Raw genomic sequence first — 18,941 nt, 5'->3', positions numbered from 1 at the left:
TACCCATGAGTTCAAATCCCAGCCCTGCCAATGCCCAGCTGTGCCCCTGGGACTGGCAACCTCATCTGCCTGATCCCTAGTCTGCTCGCTGTAAAAGGAGGAAAATAACATACGCCTTACAGAAATTGAATGAAGTCACTTACGGAACGCGCCTGGCACAGAACAGATACTTCTGAAATCCCAGCCACTGTTATTTGATTATTGCTGTGCAGCCTAAGACTGCTGGGCATTTGGAACAGCTGCACCACCAGCTAATGCACGCTGAATTTTTGTTAACATTATAACTCCCAGCGAATTTCATAAGAAATATTGCTGAGCCGGGTCCCCTCCATCCCATCCTTCGTGCAGCTGACTGTGTAAAACCTCTACTCAGGACTTACATCCTCTTTTACAATACCTGGTCATGGAGTCATACTGAACTATTTTCTGAAATTCTTGAAATCTTATTTCCAAAGTCAGTGTAACATGTCTGCAAACCACGGTCAGAAGTCAAGCTAATGATCCCCAGCAGTGTGCCACCTGGGACATTCAGGGCACTTCCCGCCAGGCTCACCCCCATTGACCCTTAGGGCCCGCTCCCTTCCTCTGCATCTCCTGGTGAGACTCTCCTGCCTTCCCCCCCTGGGGATGTGGTATTTGAGGCCAATGGTGACAGATCAGAAAATCTAGGCCAGTCCAGAATGCCAAAGAAAGGATGCCAGGAAGAACCTCTGACCTGCAAGACTTTGTTCAGCTTCTCAGCGTGAACCAGCAGCCAGCCCACAGTGAGGGGGGGAGGCGGCTCTCCGGAGGGAGTGGGCTGATTTTTAATGTGCAGTGTGATACCACAATGTAAACAGCAACCCAGACGCTGCTCCATATGGCTTTAGCCTGGGATGGAAACTAATTACCGTCCTGTGTGTATTTCCAGGTCGGGGCAATAGGGAGGTACTGTCCTGTGCACTCACTATCCAGACCGCCTCTGAGGTCAAGGCTGCCACACACTAACAAGTTCCTTTCGTGGTTTCATTCCTTCCAGACATCAGCCCCTCCATCCCTGCAAAGGACAGGAGGAGACTGGGGCTCGGGGGAGGGGGCATGTTAGCACAGGCCAGCCCTGAGACCCATCTCTCCAGAAAGGTGCGTGGCCCAGTAACGCCACGTGAAGGACCCAACAGTTTAGGGCCTGGAAGCTCTGCCCGGATGCCTAGTGGCCGTCTTGGGGCGGGAAGGTGAGCGTGGACCAGCGGCAGACAGAAAGGATGCGAACCCCAAGGGTGCACACCACAGGCTGCCACCCCGTATTACAGCCAAGAAGGAAAGAGGGATTTCCACATCACACATCGAGTGTGCAGCAAAGTAGAAGCCCGTGTTTGGCAGGCAGGGTACCCAAGACTATGGTGATGTCTGGCCCCGGAGCAGTCTGTGCTGCTCAGCGGGGACTTGCGGCCACAGAGCCCCAGCTCCTGCCAGGGTCTGCACAGACTCCCACAGGCCCTCCTGGAACTCCGAAGTATGCTGGTATGCCCAGGTCAGTCCAGCTGAGCCCGGCCGCCTGACTGCATTCTCCCTCCATACCACCCTCCACCCTCCCAGCCCTGAAAACAGGCCAGCAGGCCGGGTCTGCTCAGCCAGGACAACGGCAAAAAGCAGCCGTGTGGCTAGGAAGTGTTGGGCAGGCTCTCCTTTGCTCACTCTCCTTTGGGGTGTGCAAAGCTTGCTTCAGGGACCACCAGCCTGGGCCTCAAGACCTCAGTTGGGCCTGCAGTGGAAGAAAGCATCTCTTTATTCTAAGAGAGAGAATAAAAAACATCTTAGGGCTTCCCTGGTGGCGCAGTGGTTGAGAATCTGCCTGCCAATGCAGGGGACACGGGTTCGAGCCCTGGTCTGGGAAGATCCCACATGCCACGGAGCGGCTGGGCCCGTGAGCCACAACCACTGAGCCTGCGCGTCTGGAGCCTGTGCTCCGCAACAAGAGAGGCCGCGATAGTGAGAGGCCCGCGCACCGCGATGAAGAGTGGCCCCCGCTCGCCGCAACTAGAGAAAAGCCCTCGCACAGAAACGAAGACCCAACACAGCCATAAATAAATAAATAAATAAATAATAAAACTTTCTTAAAAAAAAAAAAAACAACATCTTAATAAGTATGTGCCCAGCCCGCCACCAGACACGGCACAGGAAAGCAATGAAGGCCAGTTAAATCACATACAAGTTCAAAGACCTCCCTGGCAGGAAGAGCCACAGCTATACACAGCGGTGATGTTTCTTATACACGTGTATATATATTTCATTCTCTCTCTCTTATGAGCAATGGTGACTCTAAAAGACACACCAAGAAAGCAGAGGAGTGAGGGGAGGGGAGAGAAGAGATGGAGCTTTCTTCACCCGCAAAGGCTGGGCCTCCCGTGCCTGGGTGACCTCAGCCAGTTTCCACCTCCAAAACAGAACAAAAAGAGGCTGGTCCCCGGTGAGTAACCTGACACCTCTTGCCAAGCTACTGAATATAATGGATTGTTTTTTAAACTTTAAGCTCTGAGCCCTGGTGACAAAGTGAGGCCTCTCCTGCAACTGAGAAACCTTCTTGGAAAAAAAAGTCCTGCTGCCTATTTTGTCATCATCCTTTACGAGTAACTGCACTTTGGGATGAGGTGGCTGAGGCCACTTGAAGGCAAGTTAGTGTCACAACTGGGGAGGGGGGGGCCAGAAGAGGGGCTGCCTCTATCCCTGCCTGTTCTGTGCCAGGTCCTCGGGCCGCAGGATCTCCGTTCATCTTCACAACAGCGCGTGACAGAGGGTTGTTATCCTCACGTGGGAAATGAAGAAACCAAGGCTCAAAGAAGTGAAGTCCCTGCCAAGGTCTGGGACGGAGTGAGGGTGTGGCTGGCCGGAGCCCCCTCTCCAGCAGACCCTCTCACTTCCTCCCCACTCTAGCACAGACCTCCTACTAACCTCAGCATCAAAGAGCCCCCAGGCCCCATTTTTTCTGCTAGGGGAAGAAGGGCCCCAGCAAGCAATACTCCCTTGGGTACCCTCGTCACTTTCACCTAAACAAAGAGAATAGTGGACATTGCAGGTTCAGCATAATACGCTCAGGAAGGAGATCACCACTGCCTCTAAGTCCTCGCAGTTGCCGTTTGTTGGGCATTTATAGTATGTCCAGTCACTGTGCCAGGCACTTCACACGTGACCTCGTTTAAGGCTCACAACCTTAAGGCTGGTATTAGCAGCCCCACTGCACGGATGGTGAAACTGAGGGACAGAAAGGTAAGACATTTCTCTAGGGTCACGCAGTCAGGAAGTGGCAGAGCTTAGACTCAAACCCAGGACTGTCCTGACGCCACGCCAGGGCTCTCTCCCTGGAAGGGTCTACACAACCCCCAGGCCAGCCACCCCCAGGGCTCTTCCAAAGCTTCAGACTGAGCAGACACTCACTGAGCAGAAGTCCCTCCCAAGTTTTCCTGACCGTGTCCCTCTGGTCGACTGGGGTGGGGATGGGGGTTCTCCCGAGGCCCCATTTTAGCCATCCAAGCACTACATTCTTTATCTGCTGAGCATCAATTTGTGTGGTGCTCAACACAGGGCGTTAAGGCTTGCGGGGGGGTGGGGGTGCCCTCTTCCCTTCCAACCTTGCAGAGTCTTTGGATCCAGAGTAGTCCCTTTGCTTGACCACTTCTAACAGAGACAGCAAACCCCTCAAGGCCTTGACTGTCTTCAGTGGCTGTCGCCCAAATTCAATTCCTCTACTCCCTGTTCCACGACACGCACTGAAGCTTCCTGCATTTCCCATGCCAACACTGGTTCATTATTTATTAACTCATATTTAATGAATGTGCTCGTTTAATAGCCAGACAACTTGTTCTTGAGTTTCACAAATCTCAAGTCTGTCTGTTGGCATCCACTCTGCCTTAGGGGGCACATCTCCAAGGACAGGGATAGCAGCAATTAAGCCATTCTCCCAAGCACAGGTATCTGCAGACAGAGGCGGTAGATAAATGCCTGCTGTTTGGGCAGCCACGGGGGTGCCACGTCCGCCTCTCAACGTGGGCAGCCACCAGAAGGGAGGTCCAGCTCTATGAAAGGGTTTCGGGATCAAGCCCAGGGCCCGGCCATACTTAGGAAGTGCCCAGGAAATATCTGCTGAATGTAATGTCTGCTTTAAAAAAAACTCAAGACTTTGCTGAATTCCTCCCTTTCACTTTGCAGGACACAGAAGGGAAAACCACAACTCGGTATTGGAAAAATCAATGCTCCCATTAAGCATCCTCGGACTCTGGATGGAGCGGAGTCTGCTCTCAATTATTCAGGAGCTGACAGACCTGCTCCAGGAACATCAGACCCCTGCTCTGTGGCCCCTCCTCGCTCCCTCCAGCCTTTCCTCAGGTCCATCACATTCGCATCTCCATGGACCAGTTAGCAAACCACAAGGGGCATGAAGCTTTGTCCACAGTCAGCACTGGCTTCGATGGTCACTTGGGCAGGAGGTGGCGCTACTGAGCAGCCGGAGTGGAACTAGGATGTAATTCCGAATGTCTACTCATCCCTGCTCCCCGGGCCCACTGCCACGTCCACGTCAGAACTGGCTCTGCTGTGGACATAGAGCTTGTTTCTGACAGAGTCCTTAGCAATTTCTCTTTCACCAACACAGATGTGGGAAGATCTTGCACTGATGCAGTGCTTGCCCTGGTCCATCCTCTTGGGAAAGCTTTAAAAACAACGTCACAGTTGTACACCTGAAACTAATATAATATTATAAGGCAATATTACACGTCAATTAAAAAAAATAGATCATTGTTTATTAAAAAACAACAAGTATACTTAGAGTGTGCGTGACAGAAATAAACAAATGAGTACTGTAGAAATCAAGAGAAAACCTGGGGAAAAAAGGCAACATCAAAGTACTCGTGAAAAAAAAAATTTAGGCGGGAAAGAATACACTCTCAAAATGACTCTACAAACACGATCTCATTTAAGACTCACAAAGACCGCATGATGTAGGAAGATTATCAATGCACCCATTTTACAGATGAGGACACCAAAGCCCAAAGAGGCCAAGCGCCGAATCTGAGAGTCCTAGTCTTTCCAGCACACTGCACTCCTAGAGTATGCCCAGGAAAGTTCTCAGAGAAGGTCTTACATGTCCTAAATTACTTGGAATTAGCAAGATGCTGAATACTAATGAGTACTTAAATGCTGTGACAATGATGATGACAATGGTGAAGAGGAGGAAAAGGTTTCAATGGCCTCATACAGACTAAAATACCAATCATAACGCATTCAAAATGTCCCCTACATTAGCATATTTTTGTATCCGTAAGGATTTTTCAGAAGTTTCTCGAACCAGTGTCTTCCCAACCTCCCAGCTTGAACATACAGCAACCAATTTTCCTACCCTTGGCTCAGCAACCTGGGTCTCAGGATCTGCTGTCCCAACAAAACCTCCTAGCCATTTCTTAAGTTACTGGCTGCGGTTGGATTTTCCACTTGACATTGTTAAGAGATTAAACTGTTTATCTCATTGTCATACACAGGCCTTTTCAGTTTCCTGCTAATAGATTCAGGTTAGATAAGGATTACAGAAGTGATACTCCCTGAGTTCCTCTCCATCCCCCAGCCGGTCTCCTTTCCCCATAGTTACGAGATGTATTGTATTAAACCTACTCTCCAGAGAGCTAACTTACAAAAAGAAAATCTTACACACCCATGCATAGCAGAGGATTAGCCAAACACCAGCTTCCGAACGACTGTGGAAGAAGCACTTAACACAAGATCCTGCTGAATTATACATTTTACGACTCAGTCATCAATTGCCATAGAGAAGACGAAAACAAATTGAGCTGAGCCTGGAAAGAATGTCAGTGAAATTGGAAAAAACACTCGCTGGGAACCGCCTGGGGGTGCAGGGACCTCCCCGGTAACTGCCGGGGTCCCACCAACTCTCAGCATACCAAGAGAAATTGCCAGGTGAGCTGGTGGATGGTCAGTCACCAGGGAACCAAATCCCTCCGTCCCAGGCACGCTGAAGACTCCCCATAGTGAATGAAAATACTAAGCGCTGCTAATATAAAATGTATTACAGCTTCTTCTTGGAAGAACAATAAACAATCAGTTTATTTACCCTGATTAAATGGAATGGGGGTGGGGCAGGAAGCAGAGGACCCATTAAGAAGGGTAAAGAAAGAAAACAGCTGTCACAGCCCCAAAAGCCCAAGGCCAAAGTACCTCATTCCTGCCCTCCGGATGCATTAAGACCAATTTTATAAACGTGAGCAAATGGACCAGACCACCCTTTCGGCAAGCTCTGCAAGGACAGAGCCTTACCGGGCCTCACAATACATATATCATCTCTGGGTTAGGCGAACCCTAATCTTAGTCACCAGGTCAATGGAAATGATCTCAATGCCTTTGTTTGAGATGCTGTATCATTGTATTTTCCCTTTCCACCCAGAATCTTACCACAAAGGTAAAATGCTAGATTAACAGGATAACAGTGACCTTCAAGAGGGTGGAGTCTCTTCAGTTGAATACTGGTTACCACCAGGTCGAATGAGAAGTTTTTTCCTACTTATTCTGAGATGGGAAAATAAAAACATAAAAAACAACAAGTATACTTAGAGTATACAACAAGTATACTCCCCCTCCACGCTCCCCCTTACCCCATTAAATCATACATAAATATGAACTGCAGAGGTTCATTCTGCTTGCTTACTGTCTGCAGCTCCTACTTTTGGTTACTTATAAAACTTATCAGCTGGTTTGGAGCAAAACAGAAATAAACATTTCAGGAAATAAAAAATGTAGTACTGACTAGCGGCCTGAAGAGATACCTTTTGTTGAATGGGTTTCCATTAAGTGATATCAAGTAAATAAAATGCCCAAGTAAAGCTCAATGGAGGGGAAAGATCAGATCTCCAGGAGTGGATTCTTAATGGAACTGCTGAGAAACACACCGGACAAGTTAGTCAAAAGCCTGCGTCTTGGCTTACCAGTGAAAGGATGATCATAAATCATTCCTCATCAGAGAAAGCCTGGAGGGCCCTGCCTTCCCATAAGAAACATCAGAGTGGTCTTCCCTGCACACACACTCTGCGAGAAGGTGTCCTCACTGATCTTGTTCCCTGAGGCCTGTATTGGTCTTTGATCCCCAGCCCCATAACTGAACCAAAGGAAACTACACTAGGAAACAGAGACAGAGGGTAAGACCAGCCTTCTTCTCAGTGTTCCATGAAATACACTTCAGGAAGCTGTTGTGGTCCCACAATAGCGTGTGAATTCACGGGTAGCCTGTGAATACCCGTCTTTGAGAAATCAATTTCATGGCAGCCTTACTGGGTGAAGCAGAATCATCTTCCAGGATGGTACTGGGTGAAAGTGGCACCTCAACAAAATCCTAGAGTTGCTACCAAGGATTTCTTCCAAGGGACCCAGCGAAATTTCCAGACAGACACTGCCTCACCAGTACTTAAGATGTCTCCTAATTCCACCTCCACTAACATTAATTGAGCCTGTACCATGTGCCAGGAGCCATCCGAGGCACTTTTAGAACACTGCATCCCTGAACTCTCATCCCCCACCCCGTGAGGTCATGGTCTACTCTCTCCATTTTTCAGAGGGCTTGCAAGCCATGTGCAGGCTGGGATTTCACCTAGGTCTCCTAAACCCCAGTCTGGCACCCCTACTCCTATGGCAGGAAGGTCACAGGAATAAGCAATGAGCCTGCCTTAATTGTTCCTTTTTTCCCTTTTTTTGTTCCTCCTCTCCCGGATGACTCGACAGTTCTTTTATGGGTAGATAATGCAGCAGAGCTACTGTCTATCATTCATTCATTCATCCATTCCTTTAACAAACATTTTAAAAACACGTCCTATGTTTAAAGCCAAGGTGGATCTCCCCAGGTGAGTAAGGAGTTTATCCACTAATGAAGTTTTTTAAGGGAAAAGAAAAATGTAAACATAACTGTATTGAATACGCTCTGGTCTCGCTTTCCTTACCTGTAAAATGTGGATATTGGAGAAAATGAGCTCTAAAGCCTCTCCCAGACTCAGATTTATATTATGATACTTATGTAGGTTATAGAAAAAAAACTGTTATTTTTTAAATTCTAAGAACAGAGGCCTAACTTCCTAATGAGATCATATTTATATCTATAGTGTCTTTTAGCCCAGGAGACCTGAATTGTCTTTAAAACAATAATATACCCCTGGAAAAATGAACGACCAGGTGTCTGGGGGAACCACAACGAGATAGTTGATGGCAGAATTACAGCAAGTCGAGTCTGACTACAGGATCATGGGACCAGGTTGGACCAGATTCTTCCAGACTCCCAGGGTGGCCTCCACAGTCTAGCAGACTGGACCCATCGGTCTGAGGGAATGCTACAATGCTGAGTGTTTCCATGTTGTTGAGGCCACCTGTAGTACCACAGTCCTTAGTTAACTAAGATAATAGTATGCAACCACAGGAGGGCACACAGTCTCAGGAGAACCGGACATACAAAATCCCAAATATCCCAATGAGACAATGGAGGTTGGCACTCTAACTGGCTTTTCATATTACCAGAGAGTTCACGGTTGGGTTTGGTGTGATTTTGTAAACAATGAGCTCCCCAATTCATGAAAAATACATCATTCACAATGTCAATTCCACCCAGTCAGGAAAAAATCATTGCAAGGCACATTTGTCATGGGCTGGAGGGAACAATGTGTATAACCTACAATGCCAAGATCTCGTCTCTTATCAAAACCCATAGACCAGGACTTCCCTGGTGGTCCAGTGAATAAGACTCTGTGCTCCCAATGCAGGGGCCGCAGGTTCGATCCCTGGTCGTGGAACTAGATCCAGCACGCATGCTGCAACTAAGAGTTTGCATGCCGCAACTGAAGATCCCGAGTGCTGCAACTAAGACCCGGCGCAGCCTAAATAAATTTAAAATATGTATATATATAGACCCTCCCATGCTGACGGTGTGTCCACAACACAATTTAGAAGAGTTCGTGAGTTAATCCCGAATCACTGATTACCTGAAGTCTACAAAGTTTTTTCAACCAAGATATAAAATTCTTTCCATTAAATATTTTAAAATTCTGCCTTTAGACAACTAAGTTGAAACCTGACAAAATATAATAAGCCTAAACAATGTTATCAGTGCTCCCAGGAATATAAATAAACTACAGAGAACTAATCTAATCTGTAACTACATTTAACTGGCATGTGCCAACAAAATCAGAAAAGTGGCTTGGTAGCAATTTGGCGCTAAAAACCAAAGTTCTGAAAATGCTTTCTGTAACACCTGAAATACATTTCTCTAAAAGCAGAAGTCGTCCAGTTTAATAAGTTTTTTCTTGTTAAACCTAAAATCCTGGTAAATCTTGAGCTGTGTTTTTGTGATGCCTAAACACCAATCTCCCTTTTTCTCTACGCCCCACCTTTATTTGAAATGATTCAAGCTGGATGAATTACTTTTATCTTTGATAAAACGAGGTCTTTGAAGTGACGTTTTGGCTCTGCAGAGGCAAAGCCTCAGTTTCCAAACTTAACTATCTGAGGAGGCCGAAGCCCTCAAGAGAACAATGCATTTTTCACTTGTCAGGTTAATGTGCTGGCATCCTACCAGCACGGCCTCTAATATCAGTCTAACCATTAACGAGAATCTTGGGTATTGTACTGATTTATTTTGATGATACTTTTTCAATGTGAAATTACAAAGAACCATTCTTCCAGTTAAGAGAGATGAGAGGCAGATAGTTAATGGATCTTAAGGAAAAGCACACAATTAAATGTGCCCAGTTTCGGCCTCAACTGCCTGAGGTCCACACCAAAGAAATCTTGTCACATTTCCAGACACCCTGATACGTACTTCACATACAGCAGGTTTTGAATCAAATGTCTGGAATTACATAGTCACAGAGAGTTAGAACTCTACAGGCCCCCATGAGCTCGTCCTCACACAGAATGCAAATTTTAAAAGGAGGAATCTGAGCCAGAGCTGCAGCCCTTGGGTCCCTTTGCCCCTGAGTCTTGGTTTCCTCCTTCTTAAACAGATCAGGGTAACACCCAGAACCTCACATAAATGACTAGGGGTCCTCCCAGATCTGAAAGGTCCTGAAGCCTTTCCAGAAAGATCCTGGCTGCACACCTGAGGGGGAAGGGTGCCCCATCTTAAGAAAACAGCATATGCAACCCGAACTCATAACCCCATAAATCTGGGCCTTCCATATTCTCTTCCAGATAAGAATTTCCCACTTAAAAGTACTTACCACTAGATTCTTTTTTTTTTTTTTTAAGTATCCCTCTAAGGCTTTTAAATTTTAATTGCGTTTACCCCCAAATAAAAATTTCACACTTTTAAAAACCACATAAAACCATTTTAAACTGCTCGAATTTTTTTACCATATATATTAGTTAGTTTTTTACTTTAAAAAAGGCAACAAAACTAGTCAACACACAAAAAAAGTAAAGGAAACAAAATTCCAATGGCCCTGAAAAAATAGTAAGCACCAAGAAGGCAAGGATTTTGTACTATAATTCCTTAAATGTCCCCCAGGTAACTAGACCAGCATTTTGTTTTGGTTTTTGTACACATGATTGATAGTACAATTTTGGAATAAGTCAACAAAATCTATTTTTGGAAGATGCATGCTTATTTTAATTTAGCACTTTAAACCTGGTGTTTCAATGGCCCAGTTACTTTTAAATGGAATAACACAGGGAGGTCAAGAACTGTTGATTAATTTCTAGTTGTCTTAAAGAACAAGAGAGAACACCCTTCTTCCTCAGTGCAATTCGCTTCTGTTCAGATCTCAGAAAGCCGTAAATGTGAACACGCCTGAATTTAAGCCACTGAACACAAAGCGCGTGATACAACTACTTCTGAGCAAATTTCAAGCGCCTGCTCCTTTAGAAACAGACACAGAGGAGCAAAAACTCGGAACACTCTATTTCAGAGACAGGCATATCTGAAGCCTGAGCTGTAGGAAAGGCCTGAAGCACTTTGCATACAGCTCCTACCCATGGAAGCAAATGAGCAGAGGCGCTTCTCACCACATTCCCTTTCAGTAAAAAGGCCTCTGCTAATTTGCATAATCTAAATGGCTAAATAAGTTTCAGAGTGCATTTCCAAACAACCTGCTTGTCACTTTGTTTTTAACTACAGGGACATCTTCCAATTCCCCTACACTGGCGCTGGGACTTCTCACAGTGATAAGCAGGCAGGGAGGCCACACAGCAGGAGAGCTAACCCAGCAGCCAGGCTCCTGGCTTTGCGGGGCTGTCACCTCTGCCTGCGTACCACGTCACACACAATCATCCCTCCGCAGAAGCAAAGAACTGCCACACGAGGCATGAAAGGTCTAACTCTGCTCAAAGACACAGCAGCACAAAAAAAAGTGTTCTCAGTGTGGGTCTGAAGGTCAGGGGTTGTTGGTTGTGTGACCAGAAGGCTGAACGTGCAGTTTCCAACCTGTGTGTGTGAGTGGGCTGCTGGGAGTGTGTGTGTGAGGGTGCGCACGGGTGAGGATGGGTGCCCCTGAGTGCAGTGCAGCAGTGTAGACAGAAGCAGCACAGTCTGAGGGGAGGACCGAGTATTGATACTGCAGAGCCTCAAACAGCGCCGGCTGGGGTTTTATCTATAAAACACTGAACAGCCAAGCCAAAAGGCCCAGTCAATCAAGTTATCTGGCCTTCTGTAGACAAAATATCAATCTCAGCTAATCAAGTGATTTTTGACTCAAGGAGCAGATGTTTTGGTGTCACAGATAAGGCTCCACCGCAACAATCTGTACATGAAAAAGAAAACTGAGCTTATCGTGCAAGCACTCAACCAAAAGCTCAAAAGTCCCTAGGATCCCATAATTTCCAGTTGGTTACCCACCCTTCCCCCCACAGACACTCCCTATCAGCCGCACATGACCAGAGAGCGAGGCTGGCAGGGGCTTTTTCCCTGGCCCTTCTCTGTGGGTGTCTGAAACCTTGTTTAAAGAAGGGAGGTAGGCTGGACCACGGGCAGGCCTCGTTTCTACCTCTGGACCCATTCGCTACCTTGACACCACTCAACCCTCTGGTTTCTTAGCTGGCATCCCTCTGGCAAATGAAAAAAAAAATATTGTCATCTATCATTATTTATCTCCCCTTTAACTCACTTCCAGACAAGAGCCCTTTTCAAACATCGGGACACACAAAATCCTTTGAGAGCCAGCCAATAGGAGCTGCTAATCCACCACTAGAAAGGGCAAATGGAAAGTTGGAGAACAAGTTAAAACAACTTGGCTATGCTGGCCACGCTCCAGGGTATAAAAAGCCAAAGGGAGGAGTGGAACAGAGGACCATCTCATAGATCTTTAATTGTGGGCAAGAAGGCAGAGAAACCTGAGCCATATCCTCAGTGAGAAGCATTTTCCACCTGCCCTTCACCACCATCCATCCCCTTCCAGGTGGACCATCCCTCCTCTAAAGGTGGTGTGCCCGTGCCAGATGCCCTGTGCTGGCCACAAAATGCCAGGCTGATTGGGGCCAGATTCTGCACACACATTTGCCTCCCCATCATCAGCAGAAAGCAGAGTCTCATGAAAAGAAATGCCTGGTCTACAAAGATTCAGACTGTGATTTCTGAAGTGGGAGTCTGACAGACACATACTTTGGAGTCCAAAATAACTTAGAGAGCAGCATGTAGAGTAGAAATACAAAGTTCTCAGTTGCTGTGGTTTAAGTTATTGAGGTACAGCAAATAGTACTTGATATTCAAGATTAAATCGGAAGACTACCTACTACAATAAAATGCAGACTTTTCGCCCAAGGTAGCACAAGAACCCCTTACACACCGAACTAGGAAATTCCCCAGACTCTGGAAAAGCTAAGAGAAAGTCCAGACCTTTTCAGAAGCGCTAGCTTCAACTCTTACATCTTTCATACGATGCTCTGATCCTCCTAAGAGTGAAAACAGCCTAGGACTGAGATGAACTGTGTACAGAAATAAACCCCTGTCTACTGCCATAGCCAGAACAAGATGTCAGTGTGCTGAATCACAACAGATGCACTTGAAAACATACTTGAAATGTACCTGTACCAGCCAACGAGCATATCCATGACGAGGTATCTACCCTAGGGATATCACCCAGATGCAATTCAACCTAATGTAATATAATATTCTGTTATTAAAGAAACTATCTGCTTAGCTCAAAGCCTAGTTTTCATTTTAATTCGTACATCAAACTGTATCTTCTGCTGGCCCCACAAATATTGCAATGTCCCGACAATTTACTAAGGCTAGGTGGTTGTTCACCCAGAAGACCGGCCACTGCCACATCTGCAGGTGTCAGGGCCCTGTTCCAGAATCACATCACTCATTTTCCTGGCCTATTAGTAGAGCCTGAGTTAATTCGATGACATCCTTGTCAGTTCTCCTCCGCCTAAATGAATCACAGAATTAAGTGTTTCACCTGATCAGACAAAAGCTACACTCAGCAGCTCTGTTCACTATCTTTGGAGATTCACCAGGAAGCTTTTGGTAACATTCATGAATATTATCCTCCCCAAAAATGAGTGGTGACCTACCAGAGGTACCTTAAAAAATGTCTTTTAAGATGTACACGGAAATAACAACAGAAATGACTCCGGTTCGCTATCCAAGCTACAAAGTGCATGGCCAGTGCCTAGGTACCTCCCCAGCAAACACACTTGGAGAGAATTATAAGTTGTGACTGCCCCAGGGCCCTGGTCAGAGTCTTTCTGACTCAGTAGAAGGTAAGCAAAAGGGACACATGGGTATGAAAGCAGCACAAGTTTTAGAAAAATCTCAGGGCAAGACCTACCACTCTGGGCTTCTGCTGGTCCAGGGTATGCAGGAAGGCGGAGTTGGGGTCCAGGCAGCGCTCGGGGTCACTGGAGATGTCCTCCTCCGAGTCCTCATAGGAGGAGGAGAAGCCAGTGGAAGACGCAGAGGAAGAGGACAGTTTCCTCAGCGGCAGGCCGCCCCGAGGGCTTCCCTGCGCTTCCTCCAAGGCACCATCCTCCTGGGCACCCATGTCTGTAATGATGACGGCAGGGATATTGCTTCGGCTGCAGGCCTCTCCCCGGGAAGGCTTGTCCTTCTGATCTGGGGAGAGCTGCTCTGGGCTGGGGTGGGCATCTCTGCCCTGCGGCTGGCTTCCCCAAGTCCCCTCGGATTGCACCCCTGTGCCACACGTCCAGGCCAGACCCGCTTCTTCCATGGAGCCCAGCCAAACCCTGGAGCTCCCAGGCTGCACACCCACCCGGTCCCCAGGAAGGCACTGAGGTTCTTTCAGATCTTTTGCTTCCCAACAGGGCAAAGGCTCCAGCATTCCGCCAGAGGGAATCCCCGCCTCCACCTCCCCGGGGCCTGGCTGTGCTGAGCTGCAGCCCCCAAGCAAGCCCAGCGTCGGAGACCCTTCATCCACTCTGTTGGAGCGCAGCCGTGCCTCCCTGGCCACTAGGGCCCCACTCTGGGTCCCCTCGGAGCCTACTGAGCCCCGGTCTCCGGGCTGCCTGAACCAGCTCGGGGCCTCAGAGGACTCCGCCGGACTTTGCGCGTTCACAGTCCTCTCCTCTGGCTTTTTGTCCGCTTCAGGCGCCCCGGAGCCGGGCACGCCACCGGGCAGATTTTCTCTCCCCACCTTCCCAGGGGGCTCGCCACTGCGGGGCCCGCCCCTCTCTGGGGCCGGACTTGTCTCACTGCCCAAAGACTGCCCCTGACTCTTGGCCAGAGCCTCTCGGGGGTACACACCCCCAAGCTCGCGGGCCGTCTCAGACAGCTCAGTGAGGGCAGGGTCCTGTGGATGGTGTGGCCCAGTGGATGTGGCTCTCGCTGCCACTTCTGTGGCCATCGTTAAAGTCACTCCGACCAGCCCCAACGAGGGAGCTTGGTAATTCTGAGTTCCCAAAAGAGGAGAAACCCTCTTGTCAACTTCCATAGCAATGGGTGAGCCACAGTGGGGTCCGGCCGGGACCGGCTTCCTCATTTTCACCGAAGCGCCTGGACCCTGAGCCGCTGATCCTGCCGGGGCAGCAGGGCCGGGGAAAGGTGCTACTCCCTCCTTGTCCTTCGAGAGGCGTTGGCTGGGCGTCCCTCCTCTTCTCCCGGACTCGGCCTCCGAAGTCTCCGGACATTGTTCCCCCCAGGACTTTGTCCTCCGCTCCTCAGTCTGAGCCAGGACCCTTCCTGGGGGCTGACTGATGCTGCGGAAGGGGCACGGGGAGGGCGATCGAGCCCTGCCCAGACGCGGGCTGCGGGGCGCTTGAGTGGCGGAGCTCTGCGCCTGGATGTGCGCCTCGAACATGCCCACTTTCTGGTTCACCTGCACGTTCTGTAGCTCGCGCTGTAGGATTCGAAGCTTCCTTTTGGCCTCCTCCGGCCCCGGAGGGGAGAGGGTACCGGTGGTCACCACCTGCTGCCGGTCGCCTCTTAGGCGACCCGCCCAACTCGGGCTGCCCACGCTGCTGCCGCTGCCGCTGCTACTATTCAGCCTGCGCCGGCCACTCCGCCAGCCCGGGGGGCTCCCGGGCTCCTCCGGCGACAACGACTCGGCTGCGGGGAAGAGGAAAGAGGAGCCACTCCCGGGGCTGAAAACGCTGCCGGGGCTCAACACGGCCCTCCTCGGCGGCGGGGGCGTCTCGCTGCTGCTGGGCCGAGGGCCGCCGCCGCTCTTCACCTGGTTGGCGCTATTCATGATCACCAGGCTGTTGAGTGCATAGCAGTACATAGCCATAGTACTGGGTCCGCCGCGCTGCCGGCCGCCGCCGCTCCTGTTCCGGCTCCGCCGCCGGCGCCTCCTCCTCCCGCGGCTCTCGGCTCCCGGCTCAGCCCCAGAGGCCCGGCGGCCGCGGCTCCGCGCGCGGATGGGGTGGCATGGCCTGGGCGTTGGGCGGGGGGCAAGACCGCGGGCTCAGCCCCCGCCCAGAGTTCCGTAAACAACAGCGCCTCTGTGGAGACACAAGGAGAAAAAGTCAGGACCCCAGAGGGCGGGGGCGGGGGACGGCTAGGGGGCTAGGACTGGGATTGGGATCCCCCAATCGGTCGGGGATCGGTGCCACTGGACATCTTATCTACAGGGACTGTGCGGCACGGCGAGGACACAAACCCCGGGGGCCCTCGGTCGCCAGCTAGGTTGTGGGTGTGTTTTCCGAGTGCGCTCCCACCCTTCGCCCCAGATTGTGATGCGCTTGAAGGTCCCTTCAAATTCCAAATTCTAAGAGTTGCCTCCAGAGCCGCGCGGACGGGCGGGGGACTGTACAACCACTTGATTCCTAAGCGGGCTATGTGCGAGGCGCGGCAGATTCCGAGCTCTCCGAGAGTGAGGACACCCCCTCCACCGTCTCTGGGTCCCCTCGGCTTTGCAAACACTGGTTACATCAGGTATAACGGGGCAGCTCCCCACCCCCGCCATGGGCTTCAGGATCTCCTCGCTCCACTCTCTCTGGCCATCAGGGACCCACTCGGAGGGAACCTGAGCTGGACCTGCCTTCCCCGGCCGCTGCCTGAGCCCGGATCTAGGAAGACCCCTGCGTGCCTGCCTTTTACCTTCCTGACCCTGGCCTTGGTGCTGTGTCCCTCGGCCTACGACGGCCTGGGCGCGCGGCGGGGCCGCAGCCTAGGCATTTTTCAGCACTGGCTTTGTCGCCAGTCCCCAAACAAGTGTGTATTGTGAGTGTGGGTGCGTCTGCGCGCGCCCGGGGCCGAGGCGCTGCTCGTCCCCTGTACCGGAACCAATACACGCCGCCCCCCCCACGCTGTCGCCCCCCGCGTAGGGGTGTGTGTGTGTGTGTACGCGCGCGGACAGCGAGTCCGCACTCCGCACACCCTGTGCCGGAGGACGCGGCTGCCTCTGCGGGCTCCGGGACCCTTGCCCACTCGGAAGGACTCCAGGGTGTGCATGGCTGCAGCCGGGCGGAAGCCCGGGCTCTGCAAACCTCCCGGGGCCCCGCTCTAAGCCCGGAGGCGGCGCGGCCGAGTGCAGGGCTTCTCCGCATCCTGGGCAGCCTCGCCCGGCGCCAAGCCGGCTGCCCGGCGGCCGGAGCCCGTGGACGCCTGCAGCGCGCCGAGGTAGGCGGCGGGGAGTCAGCGGCCCGGAAGGCGAGCACGGGAAACGCCGAAAACTCGCCTCTCCCTCCTCTCCACGCCACCCTCCCCAGTCAAACCCCCTTGCCCGTCTCCCCGGCCCACCTCTCTGCGCCTTTTCAGAACCCGGAACCCTCAGATTCGCTCCAGAGCAGAGAGAGAGGGGAAAGAGGGTTTGGAGGCGAGAGCCATTAAAAAGCCGCCAAACTTACCTGCAATTGCTCAAGATTCCCGCGTCCTGTGCAGACTACATGGCCCGGGGACGCAGACCTCGAAGGAGAAAGATGGCTTTAAAAGTAAAAAAGCTCGGAAATGGTTTCCTCACTTCTTTTGGAAGACAAAAAAAAAGGGGAATGGGAAAAAAGAGGGAAAGCTCCTCGGCCGGGGCGGGAGATCCGGGCGGTGGCGACGCCGGCCGGCCCTGCACGCCCTTGTGGGCTGTGGAGATACTACCCCTGTCAGTGTCTGCTCCCGGCTACTTCAGTGTTTGTTCAATGTGCGATTAAAAAAAAAAAAAAAAAAGTTGGGGCGGGGGGGGGGTTTGGGGTGGAGGAGGGAGGAGGGAGAAAGGCGGGGGCTTGGGGGAGGAAAGCAGGAAGGAAGTTGTGAGCCTGTCTGGGGTTGAACTCAGCGGAACAAGTTTTTCTTTTCTTTTTTTTCTATTGCTTGGCAAGACCGAGGGAGGGAAACACTTAAAAAAAAAAAAAAAGTTTCCATTGTTAGCTAACAACCAAAAAAAAAAAAAACCTTTTAACTTCTGCGGGTTAAAGATATACGATCCATTTTCCACACCCTCCAGCGAGACTCGCTGACGGCTAGCTTTATGAAACTTTTTTTGAAAAATGTTTTTAATAAAGTTTGAGCGTGCATTTTAAGCAAAGCAAATCATGGGGACTTTTTTTAACATTTAAAACGGGCTAAAGCCTTATATAAACGGTTTGTGTTCTTGTACACAAATATGCAAATTCGAAGAAGGTACTTTGTGGGCACCTCGTTGCAGAGTTGCAGATTTTAAATGCTTCACACTTGTATTTTGGAAGACTGGTTGGGCTGTGAGCTGCTGATGGTTTTGCAGTGCAATTGCTAGTTGTATAAACACGCCTTTGCACTGCACATTTTTCTATTACTAAATGCACACAGCAAATGTGACATTGGCATATTTTTGCACTCAGTTCTCAAAGTTATTTTAAGAAAAAGGATAGTCCTGGAACTAAGAAGGCCTGAGACCCCTTGCTCAGTCTCCTGCAGCTGGATGATTTTCAAGAGACTTTTTCCCCCACCATCAGCAATTACTACTGGGCAGGGATCTTACCGCATTTAAGCTCTGGTGCTGCAAGTGTGTTTTCCATAATTCCCTAAATTCTACACTACAGAATTTAGTGGAAAGAGGGGAAATACAGCTGCCAGGCTCAGGAAATGTAAAACTCTAAAGCCTGAATCAGTCCTAATAGTCTTATTAGCTAAAATTTAGATGGAAATTTGACTTTGCTTGTGGCAAACCCATCTCTTGCTTGTTTATGTAACAATACTCTTTAAGTGAGAAAAGCAGCCTGCTGCTGCATCAGAAAAAGACTCATGTTAAATCTGAAACTGAGATCTTCTAGCTAAGAATTCCCAGGAATGAGACACTTTTGAGTCCTACTTGTTTTTTTAACGTGCCATGTTGAAAAGACTGAGCCTGGTTCCTCTCCCATCCCCAATGGGGCTAAATAAAAAGAGCCCAGAGTTTATTCAGGTGTTGACTCAGGATCTGGGCAGTTGCTAAGGCAGAGAAGCCAGCCCTACCCTTGCCCCTAATTCGCTTCCCCAGTGGCAAGACACAGGAGCTGCCAGTTCCCAGGAGACCCACTCCATAGAGCTTATTTCTATCATAGGAAATGCAAACACCCATGCCAGG

General features: G+C 50.0%; 1 protein-coding gene across 2 annotated transcripts in view; it reads right to left on the bottom strand.

Moving 5' to 3' along the window:
- Window positions 1-17,506, bottom strand: part of ITPKB (inositol-trisphosphate 3-kinase B) — a 97,145-nt gene extending 79,639 nt beyond the window's left edge. For both annotated transcript variants that reach the window (XM_036860192.1, XM_036860202.1), the window contains exons 1-2: window positions 17,257-17,506; window positions 13,782-15,909 (exon numbers count right to left, since the gene is read on the bottom strand). In XM_036860192.1, the coding sequence (XP_036716087.1) occupies window positions 13,782-15,695 (1,914 nt within the window). In that variant the 5' untranslated portion in view covers window positions 15,696-15,909; window positions 17,257-17,506. The remainder of the gene's footprint in view (window positions 1-13,781; window positions 15,910-17,256) is intronic.
- Between the last annotated feature and the right edge of the window lie 1,435 nt (window positions 17,507-18,941).

This window comes from Balaenoptera musculus, chromosome 1 (assembly GCF_009873245.2).
Source record: "Balaenoptera musculus isolate JJ_BM4_2016_0621 chromosome 1, mBalMus1.pri.v3, whole genome shotgun sequence".
NCBI classification, from domain to species: Eukaryota; Metazoa; Chordata; class Mammalia; order Artiodactyla; family Balaenopteridae; genus Balaenoptera; species Balaenoptera musculus.
Note: the sequence above shows the minus strand (reverse complement) of the source record. Positions and strands in the feature narration are given on the sequence as shown.